Here is an 18,641-nt window from a genome sequence, read left to right on the forward strand (position 1 = left end):
CACTGGAGCTGAGGGCTTGGAGCAGGTGAGGCAGCGAGCGGCAGCCGGGCGCTGGCCCTGATGTGGAGAGGACGCGCGCGCTGAGGCCACTGGCGGCGCCGGTGCTGATTCATCACCTCGAGCCTCGCAGGCCCCCCGGACTCGGGCCGCAGGTGGAGGCCGCTGGGGCAGGAGCCTCGCGGGCTGGAGGTGAGGACCCTTCCCTTCTCCTGCTCCCCGTCGTCTTAGGGCGGCGGCCCCGGGACAGAGAGGGGCGTGCCCCGAGCTGCGCGGCAGACATGCCGGTGTGATGCCCCCGCCTCCAGTCTTCCCGGTGCTGACCGCGTTTGCCCCCCTGCGCCCGGCTCTGGAGCTGGGGCCATCCACCCGGGACCCGAGCCGCGCGTGCCGCCCGAGCCGCGATGGAGGAGGAGCTGAAGTGCCCCGTGTGCGGCTCCCTGTTCCGGGAGCCCATCATCTTGCCCTGTTCCCACAACGTCTGCCTGCCCTGCGCTCGCACCATCGCGGTGCAGACCCCGGACGGAGAGCAGCACCTGCCGCAGCCGCTCCTGCACTCGCGGGGCTCTGGGCTGCCCGCGGGCGCCGCCGCCTCGCCTTCCCCGGACCCTGAGGCCGCGCCCGGCCCGGCCTGCGGTGGCGGCAGCGGAGGCGCAGCCAGCGGCCCGGGCGGCGGCGCGGGCGGTGGCGGCGGGGACCACGCGGACAAGCTGAGCTTGTACAGCGAGACGGACAGCGGGTACGGCTCGTACACCCCGAGCCTCAAGTCGCCCAACGGGGTGCGGGTGCTGCCCATGGTGCCCGCGCCGCCCGGCTCCTCGGCCGCCGCCGCCCGGGGCGCCGCCTGCTCCTCGCTGGCCTCGTCCTCCAGCGCCATCACCTGCCCGCAGTGCCACCGCAGCGCCTCCCTGGACCACCGCGGCCTGCGCGGCTTCCGGCGCAACCGGCTGCTGGAGGCCATCGTGCAGCGGCACCAGCAGGCCCGCGGGGCGCAGGCGGCGGCGGCCCCGGCCCTGGCCACCTGCCAGCTGTGCGACCGCACCCCGCCCGCGCCGGCCGCCGCGCTCTGCGAGCAGTGCGACGTGCTCTACTGCGCCGCCTGCCAGCTCAAGTGCCACCCGTCCCGGGGGCCCTTCGCCAAGCACCGCCTGGTGCAGCCGCCGCCGCCGCCGCCGCCCGCCGAGGCTGCCTCGGCGTCCCCGTCCCCGTCCCCGTCCCCGGGCGCGGCCCAGGGCGCCCCCAGCGCGGGAGGCGGCTGCAGGAGTCCCGGAGGCACCTCGTCCGGAGCGACCGGGGGCGGCGCGGCCCGCAAGTTCCCCACGTGCCCGGAGCACGAGCTGGAGAACTACAGCATGTACTGCGTGGGCTGCCGCACCCCCGTGTGCTACCTGTGCCTGGAGGAGGGCCGGCACGCCCAGCACGAGGTGAAGCCGCTGGGCGCCATGTGGAAGCAGCACAAGGTGGGTGAGCGCCCGCGGGGCGGGGGGGGGGGGGGCGCCGGGAAGGGGGCGTGGCCTCTTTCCTGGCGAACTGGCAGAGGGCCGGCCAGAGGGTCAAGCGGACTGACCTCATTCATTCATTCATTCATTCACGCGGGACTGACCTCATTATTCATGTATGCATGCATGCATTCATTCATTCATGCAGGGATGATCTCATTCATTCATCCATTCACGCTGGACTGACCTCATTTATTCATTCGTTCATTCATTCATTCATTCATTCACTCGTTCCCTCATCTGTCATTGGATAAACATTTCAACGAACTCCAGGTGCTCTGGGTGTTGGAGATGGGAAGCGCATGGAAAGATGACGTAGTAGGAAAGAGGATTCTACAGAAAGGACACCCAGAATGCAGAAGCGTGCTTTTTTTCACGCCTTAAGTTGACCAATGAGTTACCTTTTTAAAAACATATATTTTTATTGACTTCAGAGAGGAAGGGACAGGGAAAGAGAGGTACAAACATCAATGATGACAGAGAATCATGGATCGGCTGCCTCCTGCACACCCCTCACTGGGGATCCAGCCCGCAACCCCAGGCACGTGCCCTTGACCGGGAATCGAACCCGGGACCCTTCAGTCCGCAGGCCCACACTCTATCCATGGACCCCCACTGGCGAGGGCTAATGAGTTACTTGGAAGGCCCTAGCGTCCAGAGCCCCTTCCTCCCTCTATAACGTTTGTTTTTAAGTTCAAGTGTTACCGCCTGTGCGTGCGGGAAAATGTCCCAAGTCTTGCACTTGGTTAACCGTCTCTGAAGGCGGGAAGGATTCGATCCCAGCCCTCAGGGAAGGGCCACACGATTCCCTCCGGAGCAGAACTCCCACCGGCTTCCAGAGCAGAAATGTCCCTACACTGTCAGCTAGTCTCCAGCACTTTCCACCCCAGGCACCGTGTTTGAACAAGGCAGTGCCTTTTTCCCCAGAGACCGTGCCTTCAGGGTCACGTGGTGCCGTCACAGAGCAGGCCCTTCGTAAGACAGCGAGGCCCACCTGCATCAGCAGGCTGCCCAGCCTCCCTCCCCAGGACTGGCCTGGGATGCCACCTCCCAGTGGGAATGGAACAGCCTGTGAGGCTATTGGCTGGAGCTCCCTGGTGGCTGCCAATCAGGTCAGGCGCTTGATTATGGCCCCAAGGCAAGAGCAGGGTCCGGTCTTAGAAGGAACTTGCATCTTCATTGTTCATCTGAAGGCTAAGCTGAGTAAGGACTCACAGGCCTGTGAGGTCAGCGAGGCAGGCCTGGCAGAGTTAGAGTCCCTCCTTCAAGGTCCCCAACGGGAGCTGCCAATGTGGACACTTATTATTCAGCATCCTCTTTCCAGAAAATTTTTCACACCTTAAAAAGGCAGGAGCCCTGCCCTAACCGGTTTGGCTCAGTGGATAGAGTGTCGGCCTGCGGACTGAAAGGTCCGGGTTCGATTCCGGTCAAGGGCATGTACCTTGGTTGCGGGCACATCCCCAGTGGGGGGTGTGCAGGAGGCAGCTGATCCATGTTTCTCTCTCATGGATGTTTCTAACTCTCTATCCCTCTCCCTTCCTCTCTGTAAAAAAAAAAAAAAAGGCAGGAGGCAGCCAATCCATGATTCTCTCTCATCCTTGATGTTTCTCTCTCTCTAGTCCTCTCCCATCCTCTCTGAAATCAATTAAAAAATATTTTAAAAAAAAGATTAGCCACCTCCCTGGTCTCTATCCACTAGATTCCTGGGGATGGATCGAGCCCACAACCCAGGCTTGTGCCCTGACCGGGAATTGAACCGCGACCTCCCGGTTCACAGGTGAACACTCAACCACTGAGCCACGTCAGCCAGGCTAATCTTATAGTACTCAGGACACCTCCCCAAAACAATGATGCAGCCCCAAATGTCGACAGTGTTTCTGCTGAGACACCCTGCTGCATAGTTACACAGACCTACATCCAGGTCTCAGCGCCTGTAATTCTGTAAGCTTTAGGCACAGCTTAAAGCCCATTGGATAATAACACCTAATTCCCATCATTGTTGTAAGGAGTCAGTGTAATTCTGTGTGTTTAGCCTCTAGCGCAGTACCTGCCCCTCAGTAACCAATGTGCGTTATTATTTTTCAAGTTCTTACACTTAAAACCACTAGACCCGAGGGAAAGCACAAGGGTACACAGAATGCTTATTTAACCTCAGTGACCAGGCTTCCTGCAGAAAAACATGTGCGGATAACTTCTTTATTTTAAATATATATTTTTACTGATTTCAGAGAGGAAGGGAGAGGGAGAGATAGAAACCTCAGGGATGAGAGAGAATCATGGATCGGCTGCCTCCTGCACACCTCCTCCTGGGGATGGAGCCCGCAACCCCGGGCATGTGCCCTGACCGGGAACCGAACCGTGACCTCCTGGTTCCTAGGTGGACGCTCAACCCCTGAGCCACGCCGGCCGGGCTGAAACACAAGTCTTCACAATGAAGTGCAAACTGTGTGCCTCTAAGCCCTCCTTCTCCTCTTCAACCTGTGACTCCTGTGTAGGCCCAGCTGTCCCAGGCCTTGAATGGCGTTTCCGACAAGGCCAAGGAGGCGAAGGAGTTCCTGGTGCAGCTGAAGAACATTCTGCAGCAGATCCAGGTGAGCCGGCCGCAGCGCCAGGAGGGCGGTGGGTGCAGCAAGCTCAGGAGAGGCACCTGGAGGAAAGGACTGCGTGTGGCGAGCACGTGCTCGGGAATGCGCGCGAGGAGGCTGGCTTGTCCTGCAGCCCCAGACACTGCAGACACCACGCTCGGTCCACCCACCCTCACGCAGCACTTGATAGGGGCAGGAGAGAGGGGATCATAGAAGGAGCTGGAGAGAAGTCGTGCACCCCCTGCATGGCCATGTCATCCTACGCAGTGCCAGCCTGTACAGGGTGTTTGGTACCCATGCCATCAATGCATCCAAACGTAAATGCATTACTTACTAAACAAGTGTATTTTCTAAAAAATATTTTTATTGATTTTAGAGAGGAAGGGAGGGGGGAGAGAGAGAGAGAAACATCAGTGATGAGAGAAAATCATGGATCGGCTGCCTCCTGCACGCCCCCTGCTGGGGATCGAGCCCACAACCTGGGCATGTGCCCTGACCTGGAATCGAACCGTGACCTCCTGGTTCATAGGTCGACGCTCAACCACTGAGCCACACTGGCCGGGCCTAAACAAGTGTATTTGTAGCCCTCATGCGATGTCACATCCTGAGCCAGATGCAGATCCCTAAGGCACCGTGTCTGGCCTCAGGAGCTCGGGGTGTGAGGGAGAGTGCACACGCGTGTGCTCCATGTGAATGTGCACGTGGAGGAACATACACACGGTGACCCTGGAAAGCACCAGTGTCAGGATGGAGGAAAGGGACTGAGGGACTAAGTCGAAGATGGCTGTTTGGAACACATGTGCATACGCAGTATGACGGGATTACGCAGTACGCAACTTGTAGCCTGTTCCCCTCCTCCCCCCTCCCCCACTGAGGATTTCCTGTGACAATAAAAACTCTCAGAACAAGCCCTGACCGGTGTGGCTCAGTGGATAGAGCGTCGGCCTGCGGACTGAAGGGTCCCAGGTTCGATTCCGGTCAAGGGCATGTACCTTGGTTGCGGGCACATCCCCAGTGGGAGGTGTGCAGGAGGCAGCTGATTGATGTTTCTCTCTCATCGATGTTTCTAACTCTCTATCCTTCTCCCTTCCTCTCTGTTAAAAATCAATAAAATATATTTTTTTAAAAAATCAATAAAATATATATATATAAAAAAAACCTCTCGGAACAAGGTTTGAATGCCTAAGGACTATCCCTCCAGAGAGATGTGCCACGATGCACGGTCCCTCTTCCCCAGTTTATATGTGCACGGTGTCCAGTTTCATCCCGTCTCTGACCTGCGTCCAGGACGTGCGTCTCTGACCTGCGTCCGTGCATCTAGCCCCTGCCAGACCTCAGCACGCCTTCCCCTGAACATCTCTGCTCCCCCAGGAGAACGGACTGGACTATGAAGCCTGCCTGGTCGCTCAGTGTGACGCGCTGGTCGACGCTCTGACTCGGCAGAAGGCCAAGCTGCTCACCAAGGTCACGAAAGAGAGGGAGCACAAGCTGAAGGTAGGTGCCCGGGAGACCAGGGCGCCCACGCCCCTCCCTCCCCGTCCCCGTCACAGCCTCTGCACCCAGCACGGGTGGAGCATGTGGGAAGCACTGAGTCCATGTTAGTGAGTGAGGGAACGGATGAATGAATGAATGAATGAGTGAGTGAGTGAATGAATGAATGAATGAGTGAGTGAATGAAGGAATGAGTGAGTGAGTGAATGAATGAATGAGTGAGTGAATGAATGAATGAGTGAGTGAGTGAATGAAGGAATGAGTGAGTGAATGAATGAATGAGTGAATGAATGAAGGAATGAGTGAGTGAATGAAGGAATGGGTGAGTGAATGAATGAATGGGTGAGTGAGTGAATGAAGGAATGAGTGAGTGAATGAATGAATGAGTGAGTGAGTGAATGAAGGAATGAGTGAGTGAATGAAGGAATGAGTGAGTGAGTGAGTGAATGAATGAAGGAATGAGTGAGTGAATGAATGAATGAGTGAGTGAGTGAATGAAGGAATGAGTGAGTGAATGAATGAATGAATGAGTGAATGAAGGAATGAGTGAGTGAGTGAGTGAATGAAGGAATGAGTGAGTGAATGAATGAATGAATGAGTGAATGAAGGAATGAGTGAGTGAGTGAGTGAATGAAGGAATGAGTGAGTGAATGAATGAATGAGTGAGTGAATGAATGAATGAGTGAGTAAATGAAGGAATGAGTGAGTGAATGAATGAATAACTGAATGAATGGGTGAGTGAGTGAATGAGTGAATGGACGAATAAGTGAGTGAATGAAACAAGGAAGGGATGAGCAAGCTGCCCCTGGACCCACGTACTCACGTGACTGTCCCTGCAGCCAGTCAACACACACGGTGTCCCTCCAAAGCCAGTGCCGGACGCCCCGAGTCCTGGTCGCAAGTCCACTCTCTCCGGCCCCCTCTGAGCCCCGAGTGCTGCCTCCGGGACTCCTGCTCTCGCCTCGCAGAGCAGAAGGGACCACTGACGGTGACGAGGCCGAGCTCGCTCAGGTCCCCAGCTCTGCCCCTCCTCCAGGCCGCGTCTGCTGTGTCCTGCCCTCAGTAATCAGTGGCAATAATAGGACCCCATTCACCAAGGCGGGTGGGGGGGTGTTCCCCTCACACCGTGCTGGGCTCCTGGGCTGGGCAGGCACCTGTGAGCACGCGGCATTGACCAAGGTCGGCTTCCTTGTCCCAAGGTTCGATCTGTTTTATAGACATTTGCCAACCGAATAGGAAAATGCTACTTCCTTTTGCTTTTGCTTTTTCCTTTTCTTTTCTTTTTTTTGGTTAATCCTCACCTGAGGATATTTTCCCATTGATTTTCCGAGAGAGTGGAAGGGAGAGGGAGAGACAGAGAGAAACATCGATGTGAGAGAGACTCACGGGTTGGCTGCCTCATGCCCCCAACCGGGATCTGGGATGGAGCCTGCCACCGAGGTGCATGCCCTTCACCGGGATCAAGCCCCGGACCCTTCAGGCCGCGGGCTGATGCTCCAACCGCTGAGCCACACCGGCCAGGGCAGAAAATACTACTTTCCAGGGGAGAAGGAGTGAGCTTTGGGGATGGTCCGTGGTTCACCAGCAAAGCAGCTGAGCCCATCCAGGCCCCCGAGACCAGTGAGATGGGGGACCAGCCGTGGGAGAGTTTCAGACTCTGCGCTGTCTCCCCAGAGTTCAGGACGTCTGCTCTGTTGGGGGTTGTGGCCCCACGTGTTGGGAAGCGGATCCATTTATCCCTCCCGTAACGAGGGCACGTGGAGCTCCGGAGCAGGACGGCGAGAAGAGAGGGTTCACGGCGGGCCGGGCCAGTGCCACCTCTTCCAGAACCTTCTCTGTGACTCGCGCCGCAGCCCGGCTGCTCTTCCCCTGATGAGAGGGTGACTAGGGACTCTTTCCCCCGCAGATGGTCTGGGACCAGATCAACCACTGCACGCTGAAGCTGCGCCAGTCCACGGGGCTGATGGAGTACTGCCTGGAGGTGATCAAGGAGAACGACCCCGCAGGGTTCCTCCAGGTGAGCCCGCTCCCAGGGCCCAGGTGGGCTGGCTCCCTTCCCCCGCCCCACCCCCACTCCCCAAACACCGCTAGGAAGGCCCCTTCCCGCGGCCTGGAGTTGAGCAGTCCTTTGCTCAAGGGTTCCAGAAGACCCAAGTCCTCATCTTTTTTTAAATTTTTTATTATTTATTTGTATTGACTTTAAAGAGGAAGGGAGAGCCCTAACCGGTTTGGCTCAGTGGATAGAGCATCGGCCTGCGGACTAAAGGGTCCCAGGTTCGATTCCGGTCAAGGGCATGTACCTTGGTTGCGGGCACATCCCCAGTAGGAGGTGTGCAGGAGGCAGCTGATCGATGTTTCTCTCTCATCAATGTTTCTAACTCTCTATCCCTCTCCCTTCCTCTCTGTAAAAAATCAATAAAATATATTTAAAAAAAAAATAAAGAGGAAGGGAGAGGGAGAGAGAGAGAGAAAAACATCAATGATGAGAGGGAATCACTGATCGGCTGCCTCCTGCATGCCCCCACAGGGGATGGAGCCCACAACCTGGGCATGTGCCCTGACCGGGAATCAAACCTTGACCTCTTGGTTCAGAGGCCTCACTCAGCCACTGAGCCACACCAGCTGAGCTTAAGATATGATTTAAACCACACAGTGCGTTTGCATGTTCCGCCTGTCACACTGGTAGGGTTCATTTCCTCTCGTCCACGCTTCCCACTAGCCGTGGGCAGCCCCTTCCTGCCCCTGAGCACGGGGACAAGGCCCCAGTGCCTCCCTCATCACTCGTTGCCTGATTTTTCCTCTGCGAATCCAAACCCTGACCTCCGTGCTCCCTTTGAAGATCTCGGACGCCCTGATCAAGCGAGTGCAGGTGTCTCAGGAGCAGTGGGTCAAAGGCGCCCTAGAGCCCAAGGTGTCCGCGGAGTTCGACCTGACCTTGGACAGTGAGCCGCTGCTGCAGGCCATCCACCAGCTGGACTTCATCCAGATGAAATGTAGGGGTGAGCCGGGACTGGCCAGTGCAGTCAGGGCTGCTTTCAGAACAGGTGGTCCCTCTGAGGGGCAGCTTACAGGGGTGGGGAACGTCAGGCCCGTGGGCCATATAAGGCCCGAGAAATCCTTTGGTCTGGCCCTGCCAAGGCATTAGGGGTGAGTTCATTAAATGCTTGACCAAATATAGCAGGCTAATTTATTTTTTATTTTTTTTAAAATATATTTTATTGATTTTTTACAGAGAGGAAGGGAGAGGGATAGATAGTCAGAAACATCGATGAGAGAGAAACATCGATCAGTTGCCTCTTGCACACCTCCTACTGGGGATGTGCCCGCAACCAAGTTACATGCCCTTGACCGGAATCGAACCTGGGACCTTTCAGTCCGCAGGCGGACGCTCTATCCACTGAGCCAAACCGGTTTTGGCAGCAGGCTAATTTTCTTTAACATTTTTTAAAATTTATTTCAGAGAAGGAAGGGAGTGGGAGAGGGATATAGAAACATCAATGATGAAAGAGAATCATTGATCAGCTGCCTCTTGCACACCCCACACTGGGGATGGAGCCTGCAACCCTGGACATAGCCTTGATCGGGGAACCAAACTGTGACCTCCTGGTTCAATGGTCAACGCTCAACCACTGAGCCATGCTGGGCGGGCGTAGCAGGCTAATTCTTAAATGGATAATTTTGTATGGCCTGCGAATGGTGTTATCAATATCTAAGTGGCCCTTGGCAGAAAAACGGTTCCCCACCCCTGCACTACAAGATCATGATCCTGAGAGGGAGATGGAGTGGGAGGGGAGGGATGCCTGAGTCACAGAGGAAGCTCAAGTCCCAGCTCAGCCACCTGCTGGCTGGGTGACCCAGGGCAGGTGGCCCCCTGGTCTGAACCCGAGTTTTCTCACTAGTAAAAGAGCATCATTGTTCACTCGGAGACCGTTTCCCGTCCTCCTGTCCTTCCCCAGACCCTGACCTTTTCCTTCCTCCCTCCTAAGCTCCAGAGGCCCTTCTTCTGCCTCTGTGACTTGTTTCCTGAGCCCACGCAGCCCAGCTGGCTCACTTCTTCTACCTCTGTGACTCTCTAAATAAATAAACTTTCTCTTAGAAAATAAAATAAATTATGTCCCCAGCACAAGGCTTAAATGTCTGCATTTTACAGCCCCCATCCCCACCCCACCCCCAGCACCATCCCAGCCCCAGGTGTAAGCTGTGCGCTGGCCCCAGAGCGTCCCTGTGGGCCCCAGAGGCACGTGGACAGAGGCTCTGCTGGAATTCCCACAGATCCTCGAGTCCAACAGTTGAAACCAGTGGTTGTCAGTGGGTGGGGGGGAGGGGAGGCAACTGCTGGGGCCCCAGAGGTTCCTGGACACCCTGTGCCTGCTCTCACCTGCCCACCCGAGCCTAGACCCCGGGGGCGAGGTGTGTACAGGACAGGCTGGGAGTGGCTGCAGGGAGGCAGGAGAGGAGTTCAGCCAGGTTTCCTCCTGGGGGCCAGGGCCGGGATCGGGAGGGGGAGGCGGCCGGGCCCTGGGAGGGGGAGGGGGCCGCAGGGGCCCGGTGCCCTGAGGAGGGGTCGTGCCCTGACCCTGGCGTCCCTGTCCCTGTCGCAGTGCCGCCGGGCCCCCTGCTGCAGTTGGAAAAGTGCTGCACCCGCAACAACAGCGTCACGCTGGCCTGGAGGCTGCCGCCCTTCACCCACAGCCCCGTGGACGGCTACATCCTGGAGCTGGACGACGGGGATGGGGGGCAGTTCCGGGTGAGCCCCGTGAGGGTCTGGGGGGCCCTGAGGTCCAGGCTGGGGGTGGCTCTCACTGCCCCAACTGCTCTGGACCAGCCTGAGAGGCCGCCCGTCGCTCTGATGCCACCGGAGAGAGTATTGGCTCCAAGGACAGAGGGATGAGGTCCCAAGGCCCGGAGGCAGGAATAATACACTGAGTGGCCAGATGATGATGATCTCTGAATGCATAGTAATCTGGCCACTCAGTGTGTGTGTGTGTGTGCGTGTGTGTGTGTGTGTGTGTGTGTGTGTGTATGTTAGAGGCCTGGTGCATGAATTCGTGCATGGGTGGGGTCCAGCCAGTCTGGCCAGGGGGAGGGGACATGGGCAGTTGGCCGGCCTGCCTGCTGGTGGAACTCCTGGTGGAGGGGACAATTTGCATATTAGCCTTTTATTATATAGGATCTACACTGAGTGGCCAGATTATTATGCGTTCAGAGATCACAATAATCTGGCCACTCAGTGTATTTTATTGATTTCAGAGAGGAAGGGAGAGGGAGAGAGAGATACAAACATCAGTGATGAGAATCATGGATCGGCTGCCTCCTGCACGCCGCACACTGGGGATCAAGCCCACCACTCGGGCATGTGCCCTGACTGGGAATCGAACCCTGACCTCCTGGTTCATAGGTTGACGCTCAACTCCTGAGCCACGCCGGCCGGGCATCCCTCTAACACTTTTCATGTCAACATGCCGCTGAGAGAAACCCTCCAGCTAACAGGTGCCGGCCGTGCGGCCCTGGCTCTCTTTCAGGAGGTGTACGTGGGCAAGGAGACCCTGTGCACGATCGACGGCCTCCATTTCAACAGCACCTACAACGCCAGGGTCAAGGCCTTCAACTCGTCCGGCGTCGGGCCTTACAGCAAGACCGTGGTCCTGCAGACGTCGGACGGTGAGCACCGGGGTCTCCGGGGGAGAGACAGATGGGGGCTCTATCTCTGAGCCCGGGTGAGAGCCTGCTGGCAACGTCCACCCCTGACCGGCTCCCCGTGCCCCGCCCCCCCCGCCTGCCTCCTTCCTTTCCAGTGGCCTGGTTCACCTTTGACCCCAACTCTGGGCACCGGGACATCATTTTGTCCAATGACAACCAGACGGCCACGTGCAGCAGCTACGACGACCGGGTGGTGCTGGGCACGGCGGCCTTCTCCAAGGGCGTGCACTACTGGGAGCTGCACGTGGATCGCTATGACAACCACCCTGACCCCGCCTTCGGGGTGGCCCGGGCCAGCGTGGTCAAGGACATGATGCTGGGCAAGGATGACAAGGCCTGGGCCATGTACGTGGACAACAACCGCAGCTGGTTCATGCACTGCAACTCCCACACCAACAGGTGCGCCGGCCTTGGCCCTTTGCCCTTTGCCCTTTGCCCTTTGCCCTTTGCCTTTTGCCCCGCCCTCCTCACATTCCCGAGTTCCGGTCTCAGGAAACTATTTTTTTAAAAAATATATTTTATTGATCTTTTACAGAGAGGAAGGGAGAGGGATAGAGTTAGAAACATCAATGAGAGAGAAACATCGATCAGCTGCCTCCTGCACACCCCCTACTGGGGATGTGCCCGCAAACAAGGTATGTGCCCTTGACCGGAATCGAACCCGGGACCCTTCCGTCCGCAGGCCGACGCTCTATCCACTGAGCCAAACCGGTTTTGGCATTGAGGACATTTTTAAAAAATATATATATATTTTATTGATTTTTCACAGAGAGGAAGGGAGAGAGATAGAGAGCTAGAAACATCGATGAGAGAGAGACATCAATCAGCTGCCTCCTGCACACCCCCGACTGGGGATGTGCCTGTAACCAAGGTACATGCCCTTGACCGGAATCGAACCTGGGACCCTTGAGTCCACAGGCTGACGCTCTATCCACTGAGCCAAACCGGTTAGGGCTTGAGGACATTTTTGACATCTCCCTAGGCCACTGTAGGAAGATGGAGCGTTTTTCCCTGGATGGTGAGCTCAGTGGTTAGAGCATCGGCCCACAGACTGAAGGGTCACAGGTTCGATTCCCGGTCAAGGGCATGTACCTTGGTTGCAGGTCTCCCACATGTGGGAGGCAACCAATCGAGGTATTTATCTCACATCGATGTTTCTCTCTCTCTTCCTCTCTCTCTCTCTTTCCTCCTCCCTTCCTTCCACTCTCTCTAGAATTCAGTGGGGAAAAAAAATATCCTCAGGTGAGGATTGAAAAAAAAAAAGAAAGAAAGATTGAGCGTTTGGGTCACCGCATTCTGGCCACAAAATTAGCCCAGAATTCAAAGTGGCGGAGGCATTTTGGGGGAGGGGGTGCTGCTCCTCGTTGGCCAGATTTAGCCTAAACAGACCCAGGCACCACGGAAACCTGGGCGACTAAAACTGCCCTGAGAGCAGAACCGACCCGTGTGCAGTGACGTCCTTACTTCCAACCCGTGTGAGCATGAGGGTTTCAGCTCCTCTTCTGCAGCCAGTTCTACTAAGTCCACAGTGAGCCAGTTTACCACCTCAGTGCCGCTCGAACAGAGACCTGTGAATCGGCATTTAAAACAAAGCCTAAGCCCTGGCTGGGTTAGCTCAGTGGTTAGAGCGTCCGCCTGCAGACCGAAGGGTTCCAGGTTCGATTCCCGGTCAGGGCACATGCCTAGGTTTCAGGCTCCATCCCCAGTGCTGGGCGTGCAGGAGGCAGCCGATCCATGATTCTCTCTCATCACTGATGTTTCTCTCTCTCCCTCTCCTTTCCTCTCTTCTCTGAAATCAATAAAAACATGTTTTTTTTTTAATTTTTATTTATTTATTTTTTTTAAAATATATTTTATTGATTTTTTACAGAGAGGAAAGGAGAAGTATAGAGAGTTAGAAACATTGATGAGAGAGAAACATCGATTCAGCTGCCTCTTGCACACTCCCTACTGGGGATGTGCCCGCAACCAAGGTACATGCCCTTGACTGGAATCGAACCTGGGACCCTTCAGTCCGCAGGCCGACGCTCTATCCACTGAGCCAAACCAGTTAGGGCAACATGTTTTTTTTTTTTTTTTTTAAAAAAGATATCCACTCTTTAACCTGCCATCAGAGTGAGTTTCCTTGGCCAAGAGGACACAGGGGAAAAATAATTAAAAAAATAATCTACACTAATAAAAGAGAAAGATGCAAATTGACCGTACCTTCGCGACGCCCACCAGCCAATCAGGACTGAGTATGCAAATTAACCCAACAAAGATGGAGGTTAATTTGCATACGCAGGTGTTACGCACCGCCCCTGCCGCTCTGGGCCTCTGGGCAGCGTGGGAAGTCGGAAAGGCGGCTCTGGGCCAGAGCAAAGGCAGAAAGGTGGCTCCCGGCCTGAGCGAAGGCGGTGCCGGCAGCCAGGGGAAGGAAGTCCCATTCTTGCACGAATCTTCGTGCATCGGGCCTCTGGTAAAATAATAAAATAAAGCCTAAATATATATATACATATGCCGGCCGGGCATCTGAGCACCCTTTAGGCGATTGTCCTGAGCCATCCTGACGTCCCGGGCTGGGTGTGTGAAGGGCCCACGGGGGCTTCTCTCCGCAGGACGGAAGGCGGCGTGTGCAAGGGGGCCACCGTGGGCGTGCTGCTGGACCTGACCCAGCACACCTTGACCTTCTTCATCAACGGGCAGCAGCAGGGCCCCACGGCCTTCAGCCACGTGGACGGGGTCTTCATGCCGGCCCTCAGCCTCAACCGCAACGTGCAGGTACCTCGCCCCGCCCCCCGGGGCCCGTGGCTGCTGCCCCTGCGGCTCGGGGGACGTCCACAGGGCACCTGGGCAGCTGGGTGGTTCCCATTCCGAGGAGAGAGGCGCAGACCCGCTCCTGGGGGCACACGCGTGGGCCTCGCCTGAGTGACCTGAGCCCACAGCCCCACGATGCAGAGATGCGGCTGCCTGTGGGTGCCGGCAGCACAGGTTAGCACCTGGCCGTGTTCTCTGGGTGCTCAGGGCTCACGGGGCAGCCTCGCCCCCCTCACCCGTCCCGTGTTCATTTCCAGGTCACCCTGCACACTGGACTGGATGTGCCCACCAACCTGGGGCGGCCCAAGCTGGCAGGCAACTAGCCCCCGCTCCAGCCCCACAAGGGCGTCTGGGAGGAGCCCGCCACCCCTCGCTGAGGTCAACAACCACGCGGGCCGATGACCACGTCGCGGTGCCCCGGAAGCCCCTGAGTATCTTAGAGAAGCGTTTTCTGTGGGGGGCGGAGGATGGGTCGCAGGCTGGGCCTGCCCAGGCCGCTGTCGGTGGGGAACGCGGGGGTGTGCTCCCCTCGGTCCCCCCTGGACGGTTCAGTGCTCACAGAGGACCTTGCTCCAGGGAGTGAGAAGGGATGGGGTCTATGGCTGTTTCCTGCTGTCTGTTCCCAAAGCTTGTCTTTTGGGGAGGAGGGCGGAGGTTGAGGGAAGGGCAAACGTGTGACTATTGTCCTGCGAGCAGGAGGCAGGAGACCCTTGGGGCCCTGTGTCCTCAGAGTCCGCCCTGTGCCAGGATCCCGTCTTTGCCAGGAGAAGTTCCTGAGCTTTTGGGTCCTGGAGCTTCAGTGAGCTCTGCCACTTGCAGACGAACCCGGGATCCATTGGAAAGGGTGCTACGCATTCACATGATCCTCAGCCTCTCACTGAACTGTTAAAAGTCTTCTAAATGGTTACCTTAGGTCCTCCATCAACCAACCTCTCCCTCCCTCTCTTTCTCTCTCTCTCTCTCTCTCTCTCTCTCTCTCTCTCTCTCTCTCTCTCTCTCTCACACACACACACACACACACACACACACGTACACGCACACACATGCACACACACGCAATCGTCTGCTGAAGTTAACCCCCTCAGTCCTTAGTTCTCAAACACAGAAGGAAACCCTGGAACCGGAATTGGAATGACCAGGGGGTGCGTCTCCACCTGGTGGTGGCCGCTCTGGAACGGGCTCCCCAGTGACCTGCGAGCTGTCGCAGCTGCTGTCCCCAGCTGTGCCCCGCTCAGACTCACCCACGGGAGACGAAGGCCCGGGAGCCCCTGAGAGCCAGCCCGCTGCTGCTTGGAGACCCAGCTGTCTGCCATCAGTAAAGCATCAGGAGCAAGCAGTGGCCGCCAGGGCAACGGGCAGGCGGGACCCTGAAGAGGCAGGAAGTAGACAGCAATGCTGGTCCTTGTCCCCAGCTTCCCAGACAGCCTGGGTGTGCTGAGGCCACAGGGCCGGGTGGGGCTCTGGGTGAGCCCTCCCCTCCCCGCTGGGAGCACCCACCCCCTCCCTCCCCTCCCTGCTGGGAGCACCCACCCCCTCCCTCCCCTCCCTGCTGGGAGCACCCACCCCCTCCCTCCCCTCCCTGCTGGAAGCACCCACCCCTCCCTCCCCTCCCTGCTGGGAGCACCCACCCCCTCCCTCCCCTCCCTCCCCTCCCTGCTGGGAGCACCCACCCCCTCCCTCCCCTCCCTGCTGGGAGCACCCACCTCCTCCCTCACCTCCCTCTCCTCCCTCCCCTCCCTCCCCTCCCTGCTGGGAGCACCCACCCCTCCCTCCCCTCCCTCTCCTCCCTGGTGGGAGCACCCACCCCCTCCCTCCCTTCCCTCCCCTCCCTGCTGGAAGCACCCACCCCATCCCTCCCCTCCCTGCTGAGAGCACCCACCCCCTCTCCCCCCCGCCTGTTGGGAGCACTGACCTGCCTGGAGACCCATTTGAGTCAGGTCCATCTCTCAGAAAAAGCGCTCACTCCTCCCTCACCCCCTTCCTGTCCCCTGCACCGCCCTCTGCAGCTGGACGCACACCCCTCTCCTTTTTACAAGAATCCATTTTACAAGCATTTTCTTTCTGAGGTCGGGGAGTGACTCTTTGCTGGATTGGATTTTTCTAAAACGCATCCCGGACACAGGCACCAACGGTGTCCCCTCGGCTCCGGCCGCTTGTCAGACACGGCCCTTGCTTCCCGAGGGACCTAACGCCCTGCAGACCCTGCCCTCTGTTCAGCAGATCCGACGACGACGACGATCCTACCTCGAGCCCCCGCTCCTGCGGCGGCCACAGGGTGGCCAGCTGGGCCAGCTGCCCGGTGGCCTCAGGAGCTGTCTGGTGCTGTGTCCAAGCCTCGCTCACCAAGGTCCTGGCCACCAGGGCACCCTGGGCGGCCACAGGTCCTCATCTGCGCAGCCGCCTCTCTGCTCTGCATCCACGGCCCTCAGTTTCTCTCCTTCGCCACTTCTCTGGGTGGACTCGGCTTGGGGGCGGGGTTGGGGGGGAGGTTCCTGAAGACGGGGGACACAGAGGCCCCACGGCTTCCTGGGCCCGCAGAGCCATGGCCGGCAGGGCCGGCTGCACCGGCTTTGGGAAACGTCTTCTGGAAACGACGAAGCCAGTGCCCCGGGAATAGGCGTGCAGCTGGGAAATCAGGCGGGCTGCCTGGTGGAGGGGGCTTTTTACACTGGAACCCAGACGCGAGGCGGGGAGCTCCCAGCACCATGGAAGCTCAGCGTCTTTGGAGAGAAGATGCTCAGACTCAGCCCGGACTCGGTGTCGCCTCGGAGAGCCAGCTCCGAGGTCCCGGGGAGAAGGGACATTCCCACGATTTCAGGTGCCACTTTGGGAAGAAAATTTCCTGAAATTCAGGGAGAAGCCACCAAAACACCCTGCCCCCTTCCCCCGTGGCCAGCAGTCCGGGAGGTCCCGTGGGCGCCCACACGGGATGGTCCTCCCTTCCCCGACTCTGCCAGGAGCACAGAGCCATACGGCTGACACCAGGGACCGTGCCCGGCCGCCCCACGGCCACCTCTCCTGTCTCAACACAGGACACCTTTCAGGGACAAGGATGGACCTGGGAGGGAAGCCGGGTTCGTGCCACACACAGTGTGTTTGGGGGTCGGCAGCTCAGAGCAGGGGGTCGGCTGCTCGTGGCCTTACGTCACCCTCCCAGGAGGCCCTGGCCATCGGAGAAGCCACGGGCCGGGGGCATCGCATCGGCCATCCGATCCCCTGACCTTCACACCGCGGTGGCATTCTTGTACAGAAAATTGTATCAAGATGATGCTTTGTTGGGCTGGCAGAGGAGTCACCCGGTCCATCTGCCCAGCAGCTGCTGTGAGAAGGGAATTCAGAGTCACGTCCAAGGTCAGGCTCCCCGCCTTGCTGATAACGCCTCTGTTCACCTGCAGTTTGGCCTTGGCTGGAGAGCAAGCTCGGCCTTTGCTTTTAGAGTGAGTCTCTTCGAAACGTTTCCAGTCGCATCTCACGCCTAGCCTCCTAGCCCCTGACTCGAAGCGAGCTAAGACCTCACACAGCCCTGCCTGTGCCCTTGCTAACCAGGTTAACGCCCCCAACGAAAGCGATCTGACCCGCGAGGGAATGACCTGTACCTGGGAGACGGTTCCGGGCGGCCTCTCCAGCCCCGTGTGCAGCCTGTGGCCCTCACCGCGGGCAGCGGGCGCAGCGGGCACAGGCCTGTCCATCCGGGCTCCTGGTGCCCTGCCCCCCCACCGCCCAGGGCTCTCTCAGGAAGGCAGCGGAGTGCAGGACCCGTGTGCACTTTTCCCGGGCGTATATTTTTTTTATTATTTTTTAACCCTCACCCGAGGATATTTTTCCATTGATTTTTTTAGACAGAGTGGGAGAGAGAGGGAAAGACAGAGAGAAACATCGATGGGAGAGAAACACATCGGAATGGTTGCCTCTTGCACGCACCCGACCAGGGCCCAGGCTGGGGAGGAGCCTGCAACCGAGGTGCATGCCCTTGACCGTGCCCTTGACCGTAATTGAACCCAGGACCCTTCGTTCTGCAGGCTGATGCGATACCCACTGAGCCCAAGGGGCTAGGAGGCTAGGAGTGAGATGCGATAGGGCTTCCAGGCATATTTGCATTTCTTTTTTAAAAAAATATATTTTATTGATTTTTTTACAGAGAGGAAGGGAGAAGGATAGAGAGTGAGAAACATTGATGAGAGAGAAACACCAATCAGCTGCCTCCTGCACACCTCCCACTGGGGATGTGCCCGCAACCAAGGTACATGCCCTTGACCGGAATCGAACCTGGGACCCTTCAGTCCGCAGGCCGACGCTCTATCCACTGAGCCAAACCGGTCAGGGCCATATTTGCATTTCTACCTTCATCCTGATCGCCAGCCTAGGGCGTGGTCCCCTGTGGAGGCCTGTTTGGGCCCAGGTGAGCCCGTGGCTTGTGGATGAAGCCGCTCTGGCCCACGGCCACCTGAGAGGCTGGAGGGGGCCACGTCCCAGGAGAACTCACCTCGTGATGCTGAAAGGCGCTCTTACAAGGCCCGGGAGGGTGCTGGGTTTCTCAGCCTCAGCACTGCTGACATTGGGGGGAGGGGGTGTT

The 18,641-nt window shown here is 57.9% G+C and overlaps 1 protein-coding gene across 2 annotated transcripts; it reads left to right on the plus strand.

Moving 5' to 3' along the window:
• On the plus strand, window positions 1-15,628 carry TRIM67 (tripartite motif containing 67). Of its 2 annotated transcripts, none has more exons than XM_080651212.1 (10): window positions 1-1,457; window positions 3,992-4,087; window positions 5,453-5,575; window positions 7,479-7,589; window positions 8,412-8,571; window positions 10,174-10,319; window positions 11,095-11,233; window positions 11,368-11,671; window positions 13,870-14,032; window positions 14,326-15,628. In XM_080651212.1, the coding sequence occupies exons 1-10, from the start codon at window positions 402-404 to the stop codon at window positions 14,389-14,391; spliced, it is 2,364 nt and encodes a 787-aa protein (XP_080507338.1). In that variant the 5' UTR covers window positions 1-401; the 3' UTR covers window positions 14,392-15,628. The 2 variants fall into 2 exon arrangements, with proteins under 2 accessions (XP_080507338.1, XP_080507339.1); XM_080651213.1 differs by having other exon boundaries at window positions 8,412-8,565.
• The last annotated feature ends 3,013 nt before the right edge of the window (window positions 15,629-18,641 follow it).

Source organism: Plecotus auritus, assembly GCF_963455305.1.
Source record: "Plecotus auritus genome assembly, chromosome: 14".
Lineage (NCBI taxonomy): Eukaryota > Metazoa > Chordata > Mammalia > Chiroptera > Vespertilionidae > Plecotus > Plecotus auritus.

What these genes read in the sequence shown, in the direction of transcription:
- TRIM67 (XM_080651212.1), top strand. Translation starts at nt 402, where the DNA reads ATGGAGGAGGAGCTGAAGTGCCCCGTGTGCGGCTCCCTGTTCCGGGAG. An exon ending in ACATTCTGCAGCAGATCCAG is followed by an intron (nt 4,088 to 5,452) that starts GTGAGCCGGCCG and finishes CTGCTCCCCCAG; the next exon opens with GAGAACGGACTGGACTATGA. An exon ending in GGTCCTGCAGACGTCGGACG is followed by an intron (nt 11,234 to 11,367) that starts GTGAGCACCGGG and finishes CTTCCTTTCCAG; the next exon opens with TGGCCTGGTTCACCTTTGAC.